This window comes from Aquarana catesbeiana, linkage group LG09 (assembly GCF_042186555.1).
Source record: "Aquarana catesbeiana isolate 2022-GZ linkage group LG09, ASM4218655v1, whole genome shotgun sequence".
Taxonomy (NCBI): domain Eukaryota; kingdom Metazoa; phylum Chordata; class Amphibia; order Anura; family Ranidae; genus Aquarana; species Aquarana catesbeiana.
Window position 1 is genome coordinate 251199354 of NC_133332.1, and position 20724 is coordinate 251220077.

At 43.6% G+C, this 20724-nt stretch overlaps 1 protein-coding gene across 1 annotated transcript in view; it reads right to left on the reverse strand.

The window, feature by feature from the left end:
* Window positions 1-11015: 11015 nt before the first annotated feature.
* BCAP31 (B cell receptor associated protein 31) overlaps window positions 11016-20724 on the reverse strand; it is an 88870-nt gene continuing 79161 nt past the window's right edge. The window contains exon 8 of the mRNA XM_073600170.1: window positions 11016-11560. Within this exon, the coding sequence (XP_073456271.1) occupies window positions 11522-11560 (39 nt within the window). The 3' untranslated portion in view covers window positions 11016-11521. The remainder of the gene's footprint in view (window positions 11561-20724) is intronic.

Sequence of the window (20724 nt, forward strand, 5' to 3'; positions counted from 1 at the left end):
GGGGCACAAGTGGCTGCTTATGATGGGGCACAAGTGGCTGCTTATGATGGGGCACAAGTGGCTGCATTTGATGGGGCACAAGTGGCTGCATTTGATGGGGCACAAGTAGCTGCGTATGATGGGGCACAATGGCTGCATTTGATGGGGCACAAGTAGCTGCGTATGATGGGGCACAAGTGGCTGCGTATGATGGGCACAAGTGGCTGCGTATGATGGGGCACAGTGGCTGCATATGATGAGGCACAAGTGGCTGCGTATGATGGGCACAAGTGGCTGCATATGATGGGCACAGTGGCTGCATTCGATGGGGCACAAGTGGCTGAATATGATGAGGCACAAGTGGCTGCGTATGATGAGGCACAAGTGGCTGCGTTTGATGTGGCACAAGTAGCTGCGTATGATGGGCACAAGTGGCTGCATATGATGGGCACAGTGGCTGCATTTGATGGGCACAGTGGCTGCATATGATAAGGCACAAGTGGCTGCGTATGATGGGGCACAAGTGGCTGCATATGATGGGGCACAAGTGGCTGCATTTGATGGGGCACAAGTAGCTGCGTATGATGGGGCACAATGGCTGCATTTGATGGGGCACAAGTAGCTACGTATGATTGGGCACAAGTGGCTGCGTATGATGGGCACAGTGGCTGCATATGATGGGGCACAAGTGGCTGCGTTTGATGGGGCACAAGTGGCTGTGTATGATGGGCACAGTGAGGCTGCAATTGATTGGGGGGGGGGGGGTTTCAGTATTTTTCAGTTTGTTTGTGCCCCCCCTCCCCCCCCCCCCCCCAAAAAAAAAAATAGGGGGCACCAGCCACCACTGAATCCAAACATACGGCTATCAGAACTGAAGATCATAAATGGGCTGCTTTGCTGTCGGTAAGACTATAAATTGGCAGTTGTAGTTACATAATAGGTATATTGTGATCTAATTTTACAGGCGTGGCTCTGTAATTACTTGCTGGACTCTGACCAAAGGAAACACTCGCTGTGTCCTTGATTTACACAATTTTTGCATCCTTTGCCAAAATTCTGCTCCGAAAGCATGCACGCTGCACAGAAACAAACCTCGGAGTCTGACGAGATTGAACAGGTGGTAACACACACACAGCGGGTGCAAGAAAACCATCAGTGATACAACGTTGATGGGCCTCTTGCATGTATAGTGTTCAAACATAAAAAAAGCCAGCGCTAAACACCCCAAAAATGTATAGCTGCTTGCAATTAAGGCAATATGCTAAAAACAGAATAATACAATGTGAACAGACTATATACAATGATGATAATATTAGTGCTCTATATATCACATATACACTATACCAAAAGTATTGGGACGCCTGCCTTTACAAGCACATGAACTTTTATGACATCCCAGTCTAAAGCTGGCCATACACCATACAATTTTCCTGTTCAATTTTCTTTAGATTTACCTTCAACTATGTAGTACAAGGGCCTGCCTGATTGCATCAAAATTGAAAGTGTTTAGGTTTGACCTCCTATTATATGGTTTTGGTAAATCTAAAGGAAAGTTGAACAGGAAAATTGAATAGTGTATGGCCAGCCTTAGTCTGTAGGGTTCAAGATTGAGTTGGCCCACCCTTTGCAGCTTTAACAGCTTCAACTCTTCTGGGAAGGCCGTCCACAAGGTTTAGGAGTGTGTCTATGGGAATGTTTGTCCATTCTTCCAGAAGAGCATTTGTGAGGTCAGGCATTGATGTTGGACGAGAAGGCCTGGCTCGCAGTCTCCGCTCTAATTCATCCTGAAGGTGTTCTATCGGGTTGAGGTCAGGAATCTGTACAGGCCAGTCAAGTTACTCCACCCCAAACTCGCTCATCCATGTCTTTATGGACCTTGCTTTGTGCTCTGGTAGGCAGTCATGTTGGAACAGGACGGGGCCATCCGCAAACTGTCCCAACAAAGCTGGGAGCATGAAATTGTCCAAAATGTCTTGGTATGCTGACGCTTTAAGAGCTCCCTTCAGTGGAACTAAGGGGCCAAGCCCAACCCCTGAAAGACAACCCCACACCATAATCCCCCCTCCTCCAAATGATTTGGACCAGTCCACAAAGCAAAGTCCATAAAGACATGGCTGAGCAACTTTGGGGTGGAGGAACTTGACTGGCCTGCACAGCGTACTGACCTCAACCCGATAGAACACCTTTGGGATGAATTAGAGTGGAGACTGCAAGCCAGGCCTTCTCGTCTAACATCAGTGCCTGACCTCACAAATGCGCTTCTGGAAGAATGGTCAAACATTCCCATAGACACACTCCTAAACCTTGTGGATGGCCTTCCTAGAAGATTTGAAGCTGTTATAGGGTGGACCAACTCAATATTGAACCCTACAGACTAATGCCCCGTACACACGGTCGGATTTTCGGACGGAAAATGTGTGATAGGACCTTGTTGTCAGAAATTCCGACCGTGTGTAGGCTCCATCACACATTTTCCATCAGATTTTCCGACACACAAAGGTTGAGAGCAGGATATAAAATTTTCCGACAACAAAATCCGTTGTCGGAATTTCCGATCGTGTGTACACAAATCCGACGGACAAAGTGCCACGCATGCTCAGAATAAATAAAGAGATGAAAGCTATTGGCTACTGCCCCGTTTATAGTCCCGACGTACGTGTTTTACGTCACCACGTTCAGAATGATCGGATTTTCCGACAACTTTATGTGACCGTGTGTATGAAAGACAAGTTTGAGCCAACATCCGTCGGAAAAAATCCTAGGATTTTGTTGTCGGAATGTCCGACCGTGTGTACGGGGCATAAGACTGGGATCCCACTAAAGTTCATGTGTGTATAAAGGCAAGCGTCCCAATACTTTTGGTAATATAGTGTATAGTCAGTGTCCCTCCTGGGGCCAAATAAATAGGAAAAAAGTCCACAACTGAAATAAGTCCATAAATAGAATGGTCAGAGATGTGGGCAGAGGTCAGCTCCAAACTACTTAAACATAACATGGTACCAACATCCCTAAATTCTAAAAGATTAATAGATTGGAGATATGGGACTTTCAAGGTACATAGTATGAGAAATCACTCTAGTTTGATAAAAAAATATATATAAATCATTTATTACAAAAACTGATAAAAAAGTGAGGAATACAGTTCAAAACTGTGATTTGTACCTTGAAAGTCCCATATCTCCAATCTATTAATCTTTCATAAATAGAAAGCTCTATGGATACTCCTAAAGGAAACTGCTGTCTCCCACCACCAATCCTAGGTATTGTAGATCTGGAGTTCACAGGTGCATCCAAAAAGAAAAACTTACATAGTGTATTATTGTTTATACATATCAATCACACCCAAGTGTACTGTACAGCGAAGGGAGGCCTCCTCGAAGAATTTGACTGGTCAAAAACCGTGGTATGGGGTCATGAATCCAAGCCACTTGCTGGATGAGCCCAACGAGTGGCTTGGATGCATGACACCATACCACGTTTTTTTGGCCAGTTCAAATCCTTCGAGGAGGCCTCCCTCGGCAACTCTGTCACATATCTGACCCCACGTGAAAGCGCTTCGGGAGTTGCAGTTTCCATCTGCCTGCTCCATCAGGTGTGAAGTCCAGTGTCCATCCAACTTGACCCTGGTTTATACAAGGGGTTTAATGGCCGCTCCATAATCCTCTTCTTCTCGCATACCGGGAGGCCCATGCATATGTCTGGTTGATGAAGTCGATGCACATCGAAAAATTCCCTGAAGAAGCAGAAACATTATGCGAAAGGCTTTGGAAAATATGTACAATATGGAGTGAACAAATAGTCTCACGATAAACTTCAAATTTGTAATATTGAGCTGCTGTGTCAAATATACGTCTGTATGTTTTTATACTCAAATTTAGATTTTTAAACTGTACAATCAAAAGTATTTTTGACTATAAAGTCCCATACACATGATCGGACTTTTTGACAACAAACATGCAAATTAGCTGTTTTAAGGCAACATCCAACCGTGTGTACGATCCATCCGACAAACTTTTTCGGTTTTCATCAGACAAATGTTGGCTGTGCGAACAGACAAACTTTCCTGCAACAAAAGTCCTACGTCGGCTAGTCCGAACGTGTGTACACAAATCCATCGGACTTTAGTCCAAAGTACAAACACGCATGCCCAGAACCAATGCAAAAGATCAGACAACGATACAGAAGTTGACCAAAGGGTGGAGGTAAAGAGCTGAAAAACCATGGGATTTGGTGAAAGTTGGCTGAAAAAGTCCTGCCGTGTGTATGCATACCAAGTTCACGGCCAACGCCCTTTGGACAGAAATCCATGAAAAGTTTGTTTGAAGTCCGATCGTGTGTACGAGGCTTAACATTGTCTTTGTGCTCCACATCCCTGAATTTCTTATCCTTTATTATCTTTAGGAGCCAATAGCATCTCTCTATCCATTGGTCTTACTTGTTCAATAGTGTTATCAATCATTGGCTCCAAATTTATTCTGCTGCAGGACAATGACCCCCAAACATACTGCCAATGTCAATAAGAACTATCTTCAGTGTAAGGCTCAGTTCACAATAGATGTGGCGCAAATTTGCACACCTGTTAATGCAAACTGATTGCGGAGTGTATGTTAAGTTAAAGGGGTTGTAATGGTATTTTTGGTTATACTTACCTCCACTGTGCAGCTCGTTTTGCACAGAGTGGTCCCGAACCTGGTCTTCTGGGGTCCCTCGGCGGCTGTCTCAGCTCCTCCCGGCAAGAACTAATCACCTTCATGTGAGCTCCCTCGCATGGTGTTTAGTTCTTGCGGGCGCGCTCCCGTGATACAGCCGGCGGCTATAGCTGCTGACTGTATAACTCGGCCCCGCCACACCGCATCATTGGATGTGATTGACAGCAGCGCAAGCCAATGGCTGCGCTGCTTTCAATCCATCCACTCTAGCCAATCAACGGCCAGGCTGAGCGGCAAACAGGATGTCGGGGGCAAGCGCAGGACTTTCGAGGGGTCAGGTAAGTAAAACGGGGGGGCTGGCATTGTCGGATGCATTAAGGTGAAAAAACGTGAACCATTACAATCCCTTTAACTACACCCCACAATCAGTTTTCAAAATGCAGAGGGATTTGCAGAATCAGAACACCCATACGATCCGATTCTGGTGCGGACCTGCACGAGGTCTGAATCCGATGCAAATTCAGTCATACAAGTTTGTACGCCTGAAATTCAAATTGCACAGACATCGCATGTGAACTGAACAGCAATGAAAATCACATGCGATGTCTGGCATTGCACTAGTGTAAACCAGCCCTAAAGAAGAACAAGGAGTCCTGGAAGTGATGGTTTGGCCCCTACAGAGCCCTGATCATCATGGAGTCTGTCTGAGATTACATGAAGAGACACAGAAGGATGGGAGGCAGCCGACGTCCACAGATCTGTGGTTAGTTCTCCAAGATGCTTGGAACAACCCACCTGTCGAGTTCCTTCAACAACTATGTGTAAGTGTACCTAGAAGAATTGATGCTGGTTTGAAGGTAAAAGGGGGGGGGGGGTGTCACACCAAATATTGATTTGGATTTCGCTTCTGTTCATTTATTTTCCATTTTGTTAATTGATCAAAATAAACATTTCCATTTGTGAAAGGATTCTTCATTTACAGCATTTTTGTCACACAACTTTCAAGTTTTAGGCAGGTGTGACAAAAATGCTGTAAATGAAGAATGCTTTCAGAAATAGTACTGTACATATTATCCAAAGAGAACGCCAAACGTCCAGGAGTCCAAGGTTTTTAATGATAAAAATTGATTACCAGCAGAATAAATCCAGTGCGTTTCAGGAGCCAAACACTCCTCCCATCAGGGCTGCAAAACAAGAAATAATACAAAGGTCATGAATATAAAACGTAAGAGGTCATAAATGGTCATACAGTGGGGGAAATAATTATATGACCACCTGCAGATTTTGTAAGTTTGCCCACTTACAAAGAAAGGAAGGGTCTATAATTTTTTATCACAGGTGTATTTTAAATTAGAGACAGAATATCAACCAAATATCCAGAAAAAAAACACATGATGCAAATCCTATGAAATTGAGTTGCAGTTCAGTGAGTAAAATACTTGATCCCCAAGCAAAACATGACTTTGTGCTTGCCAACAGGGGTTTCTCCACCAAGTACTGAGGCAAGACGTTTCTTGTAGTTGGTGACCAGGTTTGCACACATCTCAGGAGGGATTTTGGTCCACTCTTCTTTACAGATCTTCTCTAAATCCATAAGGTTCCTTAGCAACTCGAAGTTTCAGCTCTCTCCATAAATTTTCTATAGGATTAAGGTCTGGAAACTGGAGAGGCCCCTCCATGACTTTAATGTGCTTCTTCTTGAGCCACTCCTTTGTTGTCTTGGTGGTATGTTTTGGGTCATTGTCATGCTGGAAGTCCCATCCACGACCCATCTTCGGTCTTCTGGCTGAGGGAAGGAGGTTCTCATTCAAGATTTTACAATACATGGCCCCATCCATTGTCCCCTCAATGCAGAAAAGTCAGCCTGTACCTTTAGCAGATAAACAGCCTCAAAGCGTCATTTCCACCTTTGTGCTTGACTGTAGGGATGGTGTTCTTAGGGTCATAGTCAGCATTTTTCTCCTCCAAACACCGCGAGTTGAGTTAATGTCAAAGAGCTAAAATTTTGGTCTCATATGACCACAGCACTTTCTCTGAATCATTTACCTGTAGATGTTCATTGGCATGACTGTACACGTGTCTTCTTGAGGAGAGGGACTCGCTGCGTTTGGAGGAAGAAAAATGCTGACTATGACCCCAAGAACACCATCCCTACAGTCAAGCACTGAGGTGAAAACATTATGCTTTGGGGCGGTTTCTCTGCTAAAAGTACAGACCAACTTTGCCGCATCAAGGGGCCATGTATTGTAAAATCTTGGATGAGAACCTTCTTCCCTCAGCCAGAACACTGAAGATGGGTCATGGTGGGTCTTTCAACTTGGCAATGACCCAAAACATACCGCCAAGGAACCAAAGGAGTGGCTCAAGAAGAAGCACATTAAGGTCATGGAGTGGCCTAGCCAGTCTCCAGACCTTAATCCTATAGAAAATTTATGGAGAGAGCTGAAACTTCGAGTTGCCAAGAAACCTTAGGAATTTACAGAAGATCTGTAAAGAAGAGTGGACCAAAAACCCTCCTGAGATATGTGCAAACCTGGTCACCAACTAAAAGAAACGTCTTACCACGAGTTTCTCCACCAAGTACTAAGTCATGTTTTGCTTGGGAATCAAATACTTGTTTTATTCGCTGAACTGCAACTCAATTTATAACATTTGTATGTTTTTTTCCGGGTTTTTGGTTGATATTCTGACTCTATCATTCAAAATACACCTATGATAAAAATTAGAGACCCTTCATTTCTTTGTAAGTGGGCCAACGTACAAAATCTGTAGGGATCAAATAATTCATTTCCCCACTGTATATTGCCATTAGATTTTTATGTTATTTTTAGATTTATAACCCCCAAAAAATGGATTGGCTTTTATTTGCTATGAATCAATTTTTTAATAAAATTTCCTTGGACTCTTGAAGGTTTGTTTGGTGCTCTCATTGGATTGTATGTCACTTAGGTATAAAAATCAGGTTCAAGATGAGGCCCCGGAGGCTAGCATCTGAAAAAATAAAAGCAAATGACAGAGAACGTTTTTTAAACCTTAACTTTATTGGTGACCCCAGAAAACAACAGATATAGTCTTATACAAGCGCATGATATATGATACCAAAACTTATCTGGAAAGTCCCCATAACAAAGAAAATAACCTTAAAATTTATCTGAACTCGGGAACAAAGAAATGTAAACGTTTGCAGTTTTCCAGTCCGTAGAGGTGGTGGCTGCATTAGTTTCCTTTTTTTCAGGATCATTTTCTGCAAGTATGAAAAAAAAACACCTGTTGATCCTGCCAGAAATATTGTCCATCTAACTTCCCATCTGACATCTCAAACTGGGGGGGGGTCCGTTTGACCCTCTTGGCAGGCACACCGCTTACAGAGGGTCACCTCCACATGTAATAGAAATGACATGTTTGTAGTCCAAATCAGGAAACCAGCCTAGGGCAGTGATGGCGAACCTTCGCACCCCAGATGTTTTGGAACTAGATTTCCCATGATGCTCATGCACTCTGCAGTGTAATTGAGCACCATGGGAAATGTAGTTCCAAAATATCTGGGGTGCCAAGGTTTACCATCACTAGCCTAAGGTGATGCCGATTCTCTATAGAGAGCAGTGAGTGAGCGTTGTCACCCTAGACAGGAAGTGTATTACAGGCAGCATCCTGTGAGAATAAAAAAAGGTAAAAAAGCCTGGAAAATGAAAACGAATGCAGCCATCACATCCAAGAACTGGTAAAGTGTAATATAGTACTTTTTGTTTTTGGGTTTGGATAAAGCTATACAATTCAAAAAGCATCTGCCACACTGCACAGCCAGGAAGGAGACACTGCCACTTCCTAACCCAGCTTTGCATTTTACTCATTGGACGAAACGCGTTGATACAGATTCACTATCAATTGAGAAAGCAGCAGACACAAGGAGCTACAAAACGGCGGCAGTGGTGTCTCTTCTACAGGGATACATAGAGGTCTTTGATTCGCAATACTGACTTTACAGAATTACAGATCCCTTGCCAAGTAGTTCACATTTCGGTTTTTGCACTCTGTATTTAGCGATATTCCTGGAGTCTTCCTTTGGGCTTAGCATGTGGTAGGCGTGAAGCACACAGGGCATTCAAGTTTTATAAATCCCATGCTAGGTGAACGATTAGTACTCTGCCAGGTGGGTTGCCCATCCTCAGCATTGATCAGACAATGGAGAAACTATCTAAACGTTCCACTGAGCACCCAAGTGAATTTGACCGCTTGGTTTAATGTGCATCTAAACCCAAAAACATAACTGTAATAAACAACATCTCAGCCGTTCTTAGATGTGGTGGCCGCTTTCGTGTTTTTTTTTTTTTTTTTTTTTTTTTAGGCTTCCACCCTTTCGATGATCCTGCCAGCAACATGTTTCCAGTCCTAGGAAGACAACACTCACTGACACTACTGTATCAGGACAATAGAAACAGAACAGAACTGTTCTCAAAAACCTCATCCTTGTCACCTTAACATAAATGGGTGGTGTCCTGTAGTCCTCAGTCTACACAGCCACCATCACAAGTCAACGATCGGAAGTCAGGGGAAGAGCTCCTGATTATGTGATCTCTGTGATAGCCAATCACATTGGGGGAAATTTACTAAAAGCGGTGCACATAGAATCTGGTGCAGCTGGGCATGGTGGCCTAATAGTGGCATAATTTTTTTACACATTGTGATTGCTTACACAGTGAATTTAACTGGCATAAGCAACATTTTATTTATTTTTACTGAATGAAATGGATTTTCAGTGCGCATTGTTGCGATTCACTGTGATACAGCTAATCACATGGTACAGATGGGCTGTGATTGGCCCTGTCTGTACCAAGTAATCACTTTTTTTACTTGGCGTCCCTACCCGTAACACACTTCCTGTCCGAGGGTGACAACGCTGACTGGCTGCACTGTACCTCTGGAGGAGCAGGGTTGTCTCCCTAGGACTGCATAACATCTACATGTAAGTGTTCTAATGCTGTAACCGATTACCACTTCAAAAATAGCTGGATAGGCTATACCCGTGCCCAGACCACAGCCGCACATGCGGTTAGGCAATCTTCAAATATAAGGAGGGGGTCGGCAATATGGTTTGCCATGCTTATAAAAAAAATAAAAATAAATCTTCTTTACTGCTAATCCATCAAGACAGAGCGAAATCCAAAACACAGAGGAAGTTGACGCGTTTCAACCCTGGTGGGCTTTAGTCTAACCTAGTGGTGCACCAAAATGAAAATTCCAGTGCTGAAACCGAAAACGCAGGATGCACTTGGCCGAAATTGACGGTTAAAAAAAAATTAATTATATAATTTTATATTAATTTATATACACATATACATATACACACACACACTTTTTTTTAAATAAATAATTGTATTATATTCGACTTTTTAATATCATGAATTCAAATGAATATGAATTTATTGTCGGCCATTATCAGCACCTTTTGAAGCAGTGTTAAAAAACTTTGGTCAGCATCTCCCTATTTAAAACGCAGCAAGAATGCACCCGTGTTGTGTTTTTGATGCAATTTTTTTTTTAGTCACATGACCTATGAAAAAAACCACACACCATAAGCACGGCAAAATCGCAGGTGTTTTCACCAGCCGTTATTGGCACAATTTTTTGCTTTCGGCATAACGCTGAAAAGTCACATTTTTGGCGGCCTGAAATTTTGGTGCATCAGTAGCCTCAAAGCGCTGAAAACGCATCAACTTACTCTGACTTTTGAAATTCCCTCTGTCTTGATGGATTGGCAATAAGAGATGGATTCTTTAGCCTTTATTCACCCCGGTGCAATTTGATGGTTCCAAAATTTTTTAGATTTCATTGCGACTTGTATAGACTTCTGTTAAACAAAGCTGCAAGGAAATCGGAGGTGCAAATCGCACCGATCTGCGGCTTTGAAATCGCATCAAAGTAGTGCCATTTCAAAGCCGCGCTGGTGTGATCCAGGGCTAAATCAGCATGGCACACCGTGTTACCGGCCTTCGTTATATTTGAACATAGCATCTACTCCTTTTGTCCTCTCCATTACAGGGGGAGGTGTCTTGTAGTCAACAGAAAATAATGTAACAGATAAGAGTACAGCACGGGAAGTTATCAGCTGACAAGGTTTCTGGCAGGATCCACAGTTTTTTTGGTTGTTTTTTTGCACCTATCAAACAGTTATAATAAATTGCCTTAAATGGCGTTAACAGACCAAAAGGGAACGAGTAAGAGCGGTTCATGGTTTGGGTTTACATACCCTTTAATACACGAGTGCTTAGCAGAGTTAGGGACGTGCACCCAGCGCCCTTGTATGCACAGTGGAATATTACAACCAGCACAGCAACATCTGGTATGCCGGTGAAAAAAAAAAAAAAAAATGAACTTTTACCACCGATATGACAGAAAGATTGCACTCTGTACCTTTATTATGTATAATAAACAGTTACATTCGTTAGAAAGGCATTCAAATAATGCAAACCAGACAGACATAGAAAAGAAACGGGAAGGGGGGTGCCATTGGTTAGAAAACAATATAAAAGAGGTTCAAGCATACCATTGGCTGTATACATGTGAAATGCACAAAAGAGTTGTCTGTATAGTATTGTGTATTGGTAGTTCCCCACTGATCAGTGTATGAAGCCTTCCCTCCCCCCCCCCAGAGGAATGAGGAGAAATGACCACAGTAAACAGGTTGCAGAATTTACCAGGAGGTTGTAGATGTGAATAGAGAAGACCGGAGCGAAAAGAGACAGCAATAGAGCAGCTTAGTAATTGGACTAAATCGAGTACGACGGATGACACGAAGAGGTCACATGGTACTCTGTGTAGACTGCCATGGAAATGGCGTAATAACCAGATGAAGCCTGCTCAGGGAGAACGCCTTGACAGCCATCGCAACGTTTTCACTCATCCTTCTTATCTTTTGATCCCTCTTTCTGAGTCTGTTAGGAGAAAAAAAAAAGGAGATGAAATGAGGAAGAAAAATGTAACCTCCCCGTTAAAGGAAAACTCTTTCTTTTTTTAAATAAACATAGCATGGCCATTCTTAACCAGGGTTCATCCAGAGCCCAAAAGGGTTCCTCCACAGACCAAAAAGGCTCCTCCAGAAACCAAAAGGCTCCTCCAGAAACCAAAAGGCTCCTCCAGAGACCAAAAGGCTCCTCCAGAGACCAAAAGGCTCCTCCAGAGACCAAAAAGCTCCTCCAGAGACCAAAAAGCTCCTCCAGAGACCAAAAAGCTCCTCCAGAGACCAAAAGGCACACATGGGAGTAAGTCACATATGTGCAAGTCACAAGCAAGTCCCAAGTTACTGTGGCGAAAAGCAAGCAAGTCAAGTCGAGTCCCTGATAGAAGTCAAGCAAGTCAAGTCAAGTCATTTATTTTGGTCAAGTCACAAATTAAGTCAAAATACTGATCTACCCCATTTCCACCTTTAAATGAGTTAAAAGTCAGTTTTCAGGAAAGGTTTTGTTTTATTTTCAACATTAACAAAACTGCTTAGTGCTTTTTTCTTGGCATATTAAAGAAACACTTTGAATGCCCAAACAGCAGACAATGAGCAGAACACTCAGCAATTAAATGGCCAACAAGCCTGAAAAAATATAGTCCTTGCTGAGGGGGAAAATAACTAAGCTCAGAGTTTGAACTTGACACAATGCCAACATCTGGACACTTGAATGGTGATTAGAATAGCCACTTAAAATGCATTGCATTTGCAAAAAATTAAACTGGAAAGTATTTTCTCACTCAGTTGTGAGCGATGGGGTCGCATTATCACCCCACCATGGCTGAACACACGTTCAACAGGTGCGCTTGATGCAGGGACTGACATAACTCTTACCGCTACCCTGAACAGCTCCAATGGCATTTGGCAAATGCTGATTGGCTCAGAGGCGGTAGTGGGCGGAGTATGTGGGTAATATTTTCGGGGGGGGGGGGGGGGGTGGTGCCAAGTCATTGCAAGTCAAATAGCCCAAGTCAAAGTCAAGTCGCAAGTCATTAGTGACAAGTCAATGTCAAGTCGAGTCATTTATTTAATTTTGTCAAGCAAGTCCTCAAACAGGTGACTCAAGTCTGACTTAAGTCATGTGACTCAAGTCCCCCACCTCTGCCAAGAGGCTCCTCCAGAAACCAAGAGGCTCCCCCAGAAACCAAGAGGCTCCTCCAGAGACCAAAAGGCTCCTCGAGGTATGGCTGCCTGACCTTACATCTGATGGTGCCTGTATAGATTCCAGAGCCAACACCACTTGTCAAAGCTAGCAATATGATGCCAATGATCTTTTTCATTATCTGTAAGGGGTGGAAATTCTTTCCACTGACCATCAATATAAGGGCATTTTCCCAATGATCCCTGATAGTTAATAATATTATTATACAGGACAATGTTGCTGATTCCTTTGGGTAAAAAGGTTGCGAAAAACTAAAAACTTTTATAAAAATTGCTACAGAAGCCATTTTGTTATTTAATGTTAGGGCCCTTTCACACTGGGGCGGTTTGCAGGCGCTATTGCGCTAATAATAACGCCTGCAAACCGACCCGAAAGTGCCGCTGCTTTGTCTCCAGTGTGAAAGCCCCGAGGGCTTTCACACTGGAGCGGTGCGCTAACAGGACGGGAAAAAAAAAGTCCTGCTGGCAGCATCTTTGGAGCTGTGAAGGAGCGGAGTATATACCGCTCCTTCACCGCTCCTGCCCATTGAAATCAATAGGACAACACGGCTATACCGCCGGCAAAGCGCTTTGCGGTGGTTTTTAACCCTTTCTCAGCCCCAACCTGATAGTAGTGTCCTCCTTTGCCCCTTCACCCCCCACAGTAGTGACCCCTTTTGCCACCCTTCACCACGCCCCCCGCCCAAAATGGTGGCGTTCTTTACCCCTTACACCCCCCCCTCACCCAGTGGTGTCCTCCTTTGCCCCCTTCATATCCATCCACGGCAGTGTCCTCCTTTGCCCCCTTCACACCCATCCACAGTCATGTCCCCCTTTAGCCCCCCCCACTGCTGGAGTTAACTTTTCATTTAACAAACTGGTGATTGGTCGCCAAGACCGCCCTGTGTTCTAGCAACCAATCACCTGCTGACTAACTTGAGAAGTTAACATGGACAAGTCCTGATTCTGCCCTCTGTCCAGTCTCCGCTCCGCTGTGAGAGTGGTGGAGGCTGGAGGAAAAAATAAAATTGCACCACCGTGGCGGTCTGGATGGGACAGTGACTCGGTCCGGATGCAGACCGAGGTCCACCATTTAGTGATGCCTGTTCTATAGGGTCTCTGTTATTAGAAAATATATGCCTGACTAAGAGGTGCATGTAAACATGTGCAAAATATGAAAAAAAAAAGCAATTAAAAAGGATAAGGGTAGTAGATTTGTCCTTTGGGAAGGTGGTGCACCTAGGAGTAGCCACTTATTGGTTGAAGCCCCTTACAGAGAAACCTTTTTTTTTTTTCACCCAGTGTTCCGTTTTTTCTTATTCTTGGCTTACATAATGGCCTTCACCCAGAAGTCATTTAGTCTTATTGAAAGAGACTGCATGCTCAGTAATCCCCCCTTCCTTATCAAACAAAAACCCGAGCATGACAATTCCATTATATTTACTCTCTTCTGCTGTCTTGGTTAAATTGGATAGTAAGAGGAGATACACCAAGGATGCAATTTTTTAAAAGTTCAATATTAAATATTTAATGAAATTTTAATGCCGGAGATGTGAAGCGTATGAAAGGATTTGACTTGGGAGTCCACAGGGGAAGCTGCATGCTCTCTACCCTCCAGAACGTCCACAGCACCGCAAAATGCACCAAGAAGACTGGCGCCATGGATGGATTGTTTTATGAGCATCACATGAAGCTTCTCAGTTGGTTTGACTTAGAGGAGTAGAATGGTCAAAGCTTTTTTGGCCATAGTTCTCCAGTAGGTCATAGGAGTGCACTTGACCCAGATTCAGCAGACAGCAGACTAAAGTCCGCTGACGTCACAATATTGACGGGATCCACCCGGATGCCTGAGCAGGAGCTGGCTCAGCAGAGAGCCTAAGCCATCTGCGTCAATTTCTCTCCAGCCTGGTGCTCTAGCGAGCCGGTGACTGACTGGGACCTAATCGATCATGTGACCGCTCGCTTTTTGGTCTTCGAGAACAGGGGACAGATGCAGCATGGGATCTATAGTACAGTCACATAGGCGAGTATACAGTAAAAAAAAAAATGCCATGCTGGAACAACAAAAATAAAGCAGCAGTAAACAGTGTGACAACACAAAATAACAATAAATAAAAATAAACTGCGCTAAATGTTCTTTACAGGATTAAAAACGTTATGTATCATAAACGTCTGGAGTAGATAATAAATGATGCAGTCCAGGTGTCTCTTTAGGCAAAAAAAAAAAGGGAAGCCGGATCACCCAAATGCTTCAACACACACGAAAATTAATTCACAGTCCAAACATCATGGTAGTAAGTTGCCCTTACCAGAACACCAAATAAAGTAGGTGGATGGCTTAAACCCAGCCAGGGCCTTTATGATAGAGACCGATCAGCTCTGTCAAGATTCAGGTGTGGTTCCCTCAGTTTGATACCGGAAGAAGAAAAATAACAAAAAAGCTGGCCATGGTGTAGTATTGTTATACAACGTATGTGGACATACAAACGTGACCAACACCCTAATTGTGCACTTAAAACGAGAGGTGATATCCCACCACCGTAACTGTAGAGTGTGCTAACCAACTCACAGACTTTATACTCATTTGGCTCTATATCACACTGGACGATTGATTGCTGTAGTCAGGAAATCCTTATTCACAGTATACGACCCAAAAAGGAGATAAACTCACCATAGTGTAATACATTCAAGGAACATTTTAATAAATAAAGTAATACACTTACAAACCGACGATCGAATAAGCATAAAATGTATAAAAGACACCGGCCGGCATAGCAAACAACAAAGCGGAGCTCGTTCTCCTTCCCTGGTCACGTGGTAGCGTCACTACGTGCGTACCCAGACGTGTTTCGTCATCAAGCGGACGTTCTCAATAGTGCACTACAGCTACGGTGGTGGGATATCACCTCTCGTTTTAAGTGCACAATTAGGGTGTTGGTCACGTTTGTATGTCCACATACGTTGTATAACAATACTACACTATGGCCAGCTTTTTTGTTATTTTTCTTCTGAGCTCTGACTAGGCCATGCAAGCACATTCACCTTCAACCACTGTGTGCTCATTGTTGCTTTGTGTCATCATGTTGGTAGGTAAACCTTCATCCCATTTACAACTTTCTGGCAAAGGGCAGCAGATTTTTCTCAAGAATTTGATGGTATTTTGCCCCATCCATTTTACCTTCTATCCTGGCAAGTGCTCCAGTCCCTGCCTCAGAGAAACAATTACCACCTCCATGCTTTATTGTCGGAATGGTGTGATTTGGATGGTTAGCTGTATTGGACTTCCATCAGACATATTGTTTGGTGTTGAGGCCAAATAATTACATTTTAGTCTCATCTGACCCTAACACCTTTTCCATGTGGCCTCACAATCTTCAAGGTGTATTAAAGGTGGTCAGATGAGGCTAAAATTGAATTATTTGGCCTCAACGCCAAACCATGTCTGGTGGAAATCCAATACAGCTCACGATACAAATAACACCATCCCTACAGTACAGCAGCAGTACAGTACAGGTGGTAATATCCTGTTATGGGGGAGTTTCTTTGGTCAATGGGAAGAAGGTTTACCTTCCAACAAGACGATGACCCAAAGCACACATCAACAATGACCATACAGTGGTTGAAAGAGAAAAAAGGTGAATGTCTTTGTATGGCCTAGTCAGAGCCCAGACTTAAATCCCATTGAAAATCTGTGGAATGACTTGAAGACTGCAGTCCACAAACGGTCAACATCAAATTTAACTGAACTTGAGTTCTGCAAGGAATATTGCAAAATCTAGATGTGCAAAGCTATTAGAGACAAATCCCAACAGGCTAAAGGCTGGAATTAAAGCAAAAGGTGGTCCAACAAAATACTGACATATGGGGGTGATCATTTTTCCAACTCCGTGATTCGGTTTTAAATGCTTTTATTTATTATTAAATTAATAAAATAAATATTATTTATTATTATTTCTCACATGTTGGTATCATATCTTTCAATTGGATGTTATAAGTTGCACAAGTAAATACAGCTGGATAAAACAAAAAAAACTGTCTTCATTTCAGGCTGTAAAGCAACAAAATGTGATTATATTAAGGAGGGGGGTGATTCTTTTCTATCTATACCCACTGTGTGTGTATATATATTTGTGGCAGGGGGACGCTGTGCCACTGCGTGATGAGGCAGTTTATGCCAGATTTTGCAGGAAACAAGCACATTAATGGCACAGGTGTGTGCTGGCTTAATGTTACAATCAGAAGAAGTTGAGATCATTGCCCCACCCAACCGAGGAGGTTGGCATGTGAAGGGAGCTGTGAAAGTCCGCGAGTATACCCCATACTGTCCAGATCAGAACAGACTAAGGCCCGAGCTGGAGAGAGAGTCTGCTAGTATGCCCCATACTGTCCAGATCAGAACAGACTAAGGCCCGAGCTGGAGAGAGTCCGCTAGTATGCCCCATACTGTCCAGATCAGAACAGACTAAGGCCCGAGCTGGAGAGAGAGTCCGCTAGTATGCCCCATACTGTCCAGATCAGAACAGACTAAGGCCCGAGCTGGAGAGAGAGTCCGCTAGTATGCCCCATACTGTCCAGATCAGAACAGACTAAGGCCCGAGCTGGAGAGAGAGTCCGCTAGTATGCCCCATACTGTCCAGATCAGAACAGACTAAGGCCCGAGCTGGAGAGAGAGTCTGCTAGTATGCCCCATACTGTCCAGATCAGAACAGACTAAGGCCCGAGCTGGAGAGAGAGTCTGCTAGTATGCCCCATACTGTCCAGATCAGAACAGACTAAGGCCCGAGCTGGAGAGAGAGTCCGCTAGTATGCCCCATACTGTCCAGATCAGAACAGACTAAGGCCCGAGCTGGACAGAGAGTCTGCTAGTATGCCCCATACTGTCCAGATCAGAACAGACTAAGGCCCGAGCTGGAGAGAGAATCCGCTAGTATGCCCCATACTGTCCAGATCAGAACAGACTAAGGCCTGGAGCTGGAGAGAGTCCGCTAGTATGCCCCATACTGTCCAAATCAGAACAGACTAAGGCCCGAGCTGGAGAGAGAGTCTAGGAGGAATAGGGCAGCTACTAGGGAGCTGCGGGGAGGAAAGACGCAGAGCTGAGGAACAGCCCCTGTGCACGAATAATGGGGCGTGTTTAATGGTCAGGAGCAGTAAACATGCCAGGGGGCTAAATGTTATGTTTGCTGCATTGATGCTAAGAACCTCCTGAGTGGGAAGATATACCTGTATTAACTTTTTGAGGATCCTTCAAATAAAAATGGGCAGAAAAGCCCTGAAAAGTATATCTGGAGTGGAGTAAACTCATGGGTTTTGGCACTACCACTGAGCTACAAAACCCCTACATGTCTCAATATATATAAAACATCAGCTGTATATATTTCTGCTACCAAAAAAACAACCCAAAATAAATTCTCCTGCTCTGACATGCACACGTGTGCACTATTTGTTGTCCGTACCTCTAGTGAGGCACAGAATCAAACACTCCACTTTTTTTTTTTTTTTTTTTTTTAATCCTAAAAAATATATATGCAGACTCCAAGGACTCATTCGCACTACATATAGCAGAAACGTTTCTTCACGCTCACAATTTCGTTATGATTCTCATGTGGAAATGCATGTCACACATAGGGCAGCCCATTCACTTAAATGTGCGATAGCTGCTCTAAAGAATCTCCGGAACAGAATTTTGGCTCTGAACCAGAAGCAATTTTGTACTTGCGTTTTTGCCGCGCGACAATCGTGGCAAAATGGCGCCACGTTTCGGGTGTCATTACCAGATAAATGGCACCTAAAACGTGCAACATGTGTTTTGCTGTGATTTGGAATGGCCAATGAAATAAAGGCCTTTGCGTTTATATAAGCCCCAGTGTGCATGAAGCCTAAAGCTGGTCATATACACGCATTGAATTTTGTCTCACATTCAATTCAAGGGTGGCCCTGCCAACACCCTCCGAGACGTCAAACTTCAAAACGGACAAATTAGCTGCGGTTACAGTTTGGATTCTCCGACAGCTGCGCCTGTTGTGGCTGTCTGAATACAATAGCCGGCAGCCGGAGATTCGGCCATCCGCAATATCCGGCAGCCGGAGATTCGGCCATCCGCAATAGCCGGCAGCCGGAGATTCGGCCATCCGCAATAGCCGGCAGCCGGAGATTCAGCCATCCGCAATAGCCGGCAGCCGGAGATTCGGCCATCCGCAATAGCTGGCAGCCGGAGATTCGGCCATCCGCAATAGCCGGCAGCCGGAGATTCGGCCATCCGCAATAGCCGGCAGCAGGAGATTCAGCCATCCGCAATAGCCGGCAGCAGGAGATTCAGCCATCCGCAATAGCCGGCAGCCGGAGATTCAGCCATCCGCAATAGCCGGCAGCCGGAGATTCGGCCATCCGCAATAGCCGGCAGCCGGAGGTTCAGCCATCCGCAATAGCCGGCAGCCGGAGGTTCAGCCATCCGCAATAGCCGGCAGCCGGAGGTTCAGCCATCCGCAATAGCCGGCAGCCGGAGGTTCAGCCATCCGCAATAGCCGGCAGCAGGAGGTTCAGCCATCCGCACTGTTTAGAGTGGATGGTAATCAATGGCTTTGTCTTGTTGAACCCGATTGGTATGTGAATGGCCAGCTTTACACTGACCCCAATGCCAACACTAAACTAGATCAAGCCCTAATCTATTTTATCTATATTTTTTTTTTTTTTAAACATACGTTTCCTGTATGAAAAAATACAAACAGGCATTCAGGAGGTAGCAGTGTTGCCTCCATAATGCCTGGCAGCTGCTGCTCTACTGTCCTCTGAAAATCGATACATCGCTCTTCAGACTGCTACTTGAACCCTCAGGAACCCGCATTAAAAGCCCAGTGATATCCGGGAACCTGGGATAAAGTTTTTTTTAAACTTTTTTTGTTCTTTTATACTATTTCTGCATTTACTGAGCATTTTTGGAGCTCTGAAATACTGTCTAAGCAAACCTTACACGTGTTTTTTTTTTGGAGACCAATTATCCGTCAATGACATTTTAAAACAGAATAAGAATAAACAAGAGGGGACTAAATCTTCAGTCTATATTGTCATGCTAATGTCAGAATTTTGAGTCCTGTATATTCAAAATAAATATTAATTTATTAAAAAAAAAAATAAAAAAAATTCTTGGACAAATGTTTCAAGCATTCGCCATCGCAAACTCCGACCATATTTTGCTTAACCCCTTGACCTCTAAGATTTACCCCCTGTTCATGACTAGACCATTTTTTTTGTGATATGGCACTGCATTACTTTAACTGACAATTGCGCAGATCTGCGTCACTGTACCCAAATAAAATGTACGTCCTTTTATTCCTTTTTTCCCCACAAATAGAGCTTTCTTTTGGTGTTATATGATCACTTCTGCAGGTTTTATTTTTTGTGCTATAAACAAAAAAGATCGAAAACTTTGAAGAAAAAAAATTATATTTACTTTCTGCTATAAAACAAATCCTATAAAAAAAGAATAAAAAAAAAAAAAAAAAAATACAAAAAAGGTCTTCATAAATTTTGGCCAATATGTATTCTGCTACATGTTTTTGGTAAAAAAAAACCTAATAAGCGTCTATTGATTGGTTTGCCTAAAAAGGTTATAGTGTCTACAAAACTATAAGCTATGCACTGGAATTTTTATTTATTTTTTTAAACTAGTAATTGCGGCGATCAGCGACTTATAGCGGGACTGCGATATTGCGGTGGACATGCGAACACTGATGCAGCGTACACACGGTCGGAATTTACAACAACAAATGTTCGATGTGAGCTTGTTGTCAGAAATTCTGACCGTGTGTGGGCTCCATTGGACATTTTTCGTCTGAATTTCCGACAACAAAATCCATTTTCGGAAATTCCGATTGTGTGTACACAATTCTGACGCACAAAATTCCACGCATGCTCTGAATCAAGCAAAAGACCTGCACTGGCTATTGAACTTCATTTTTC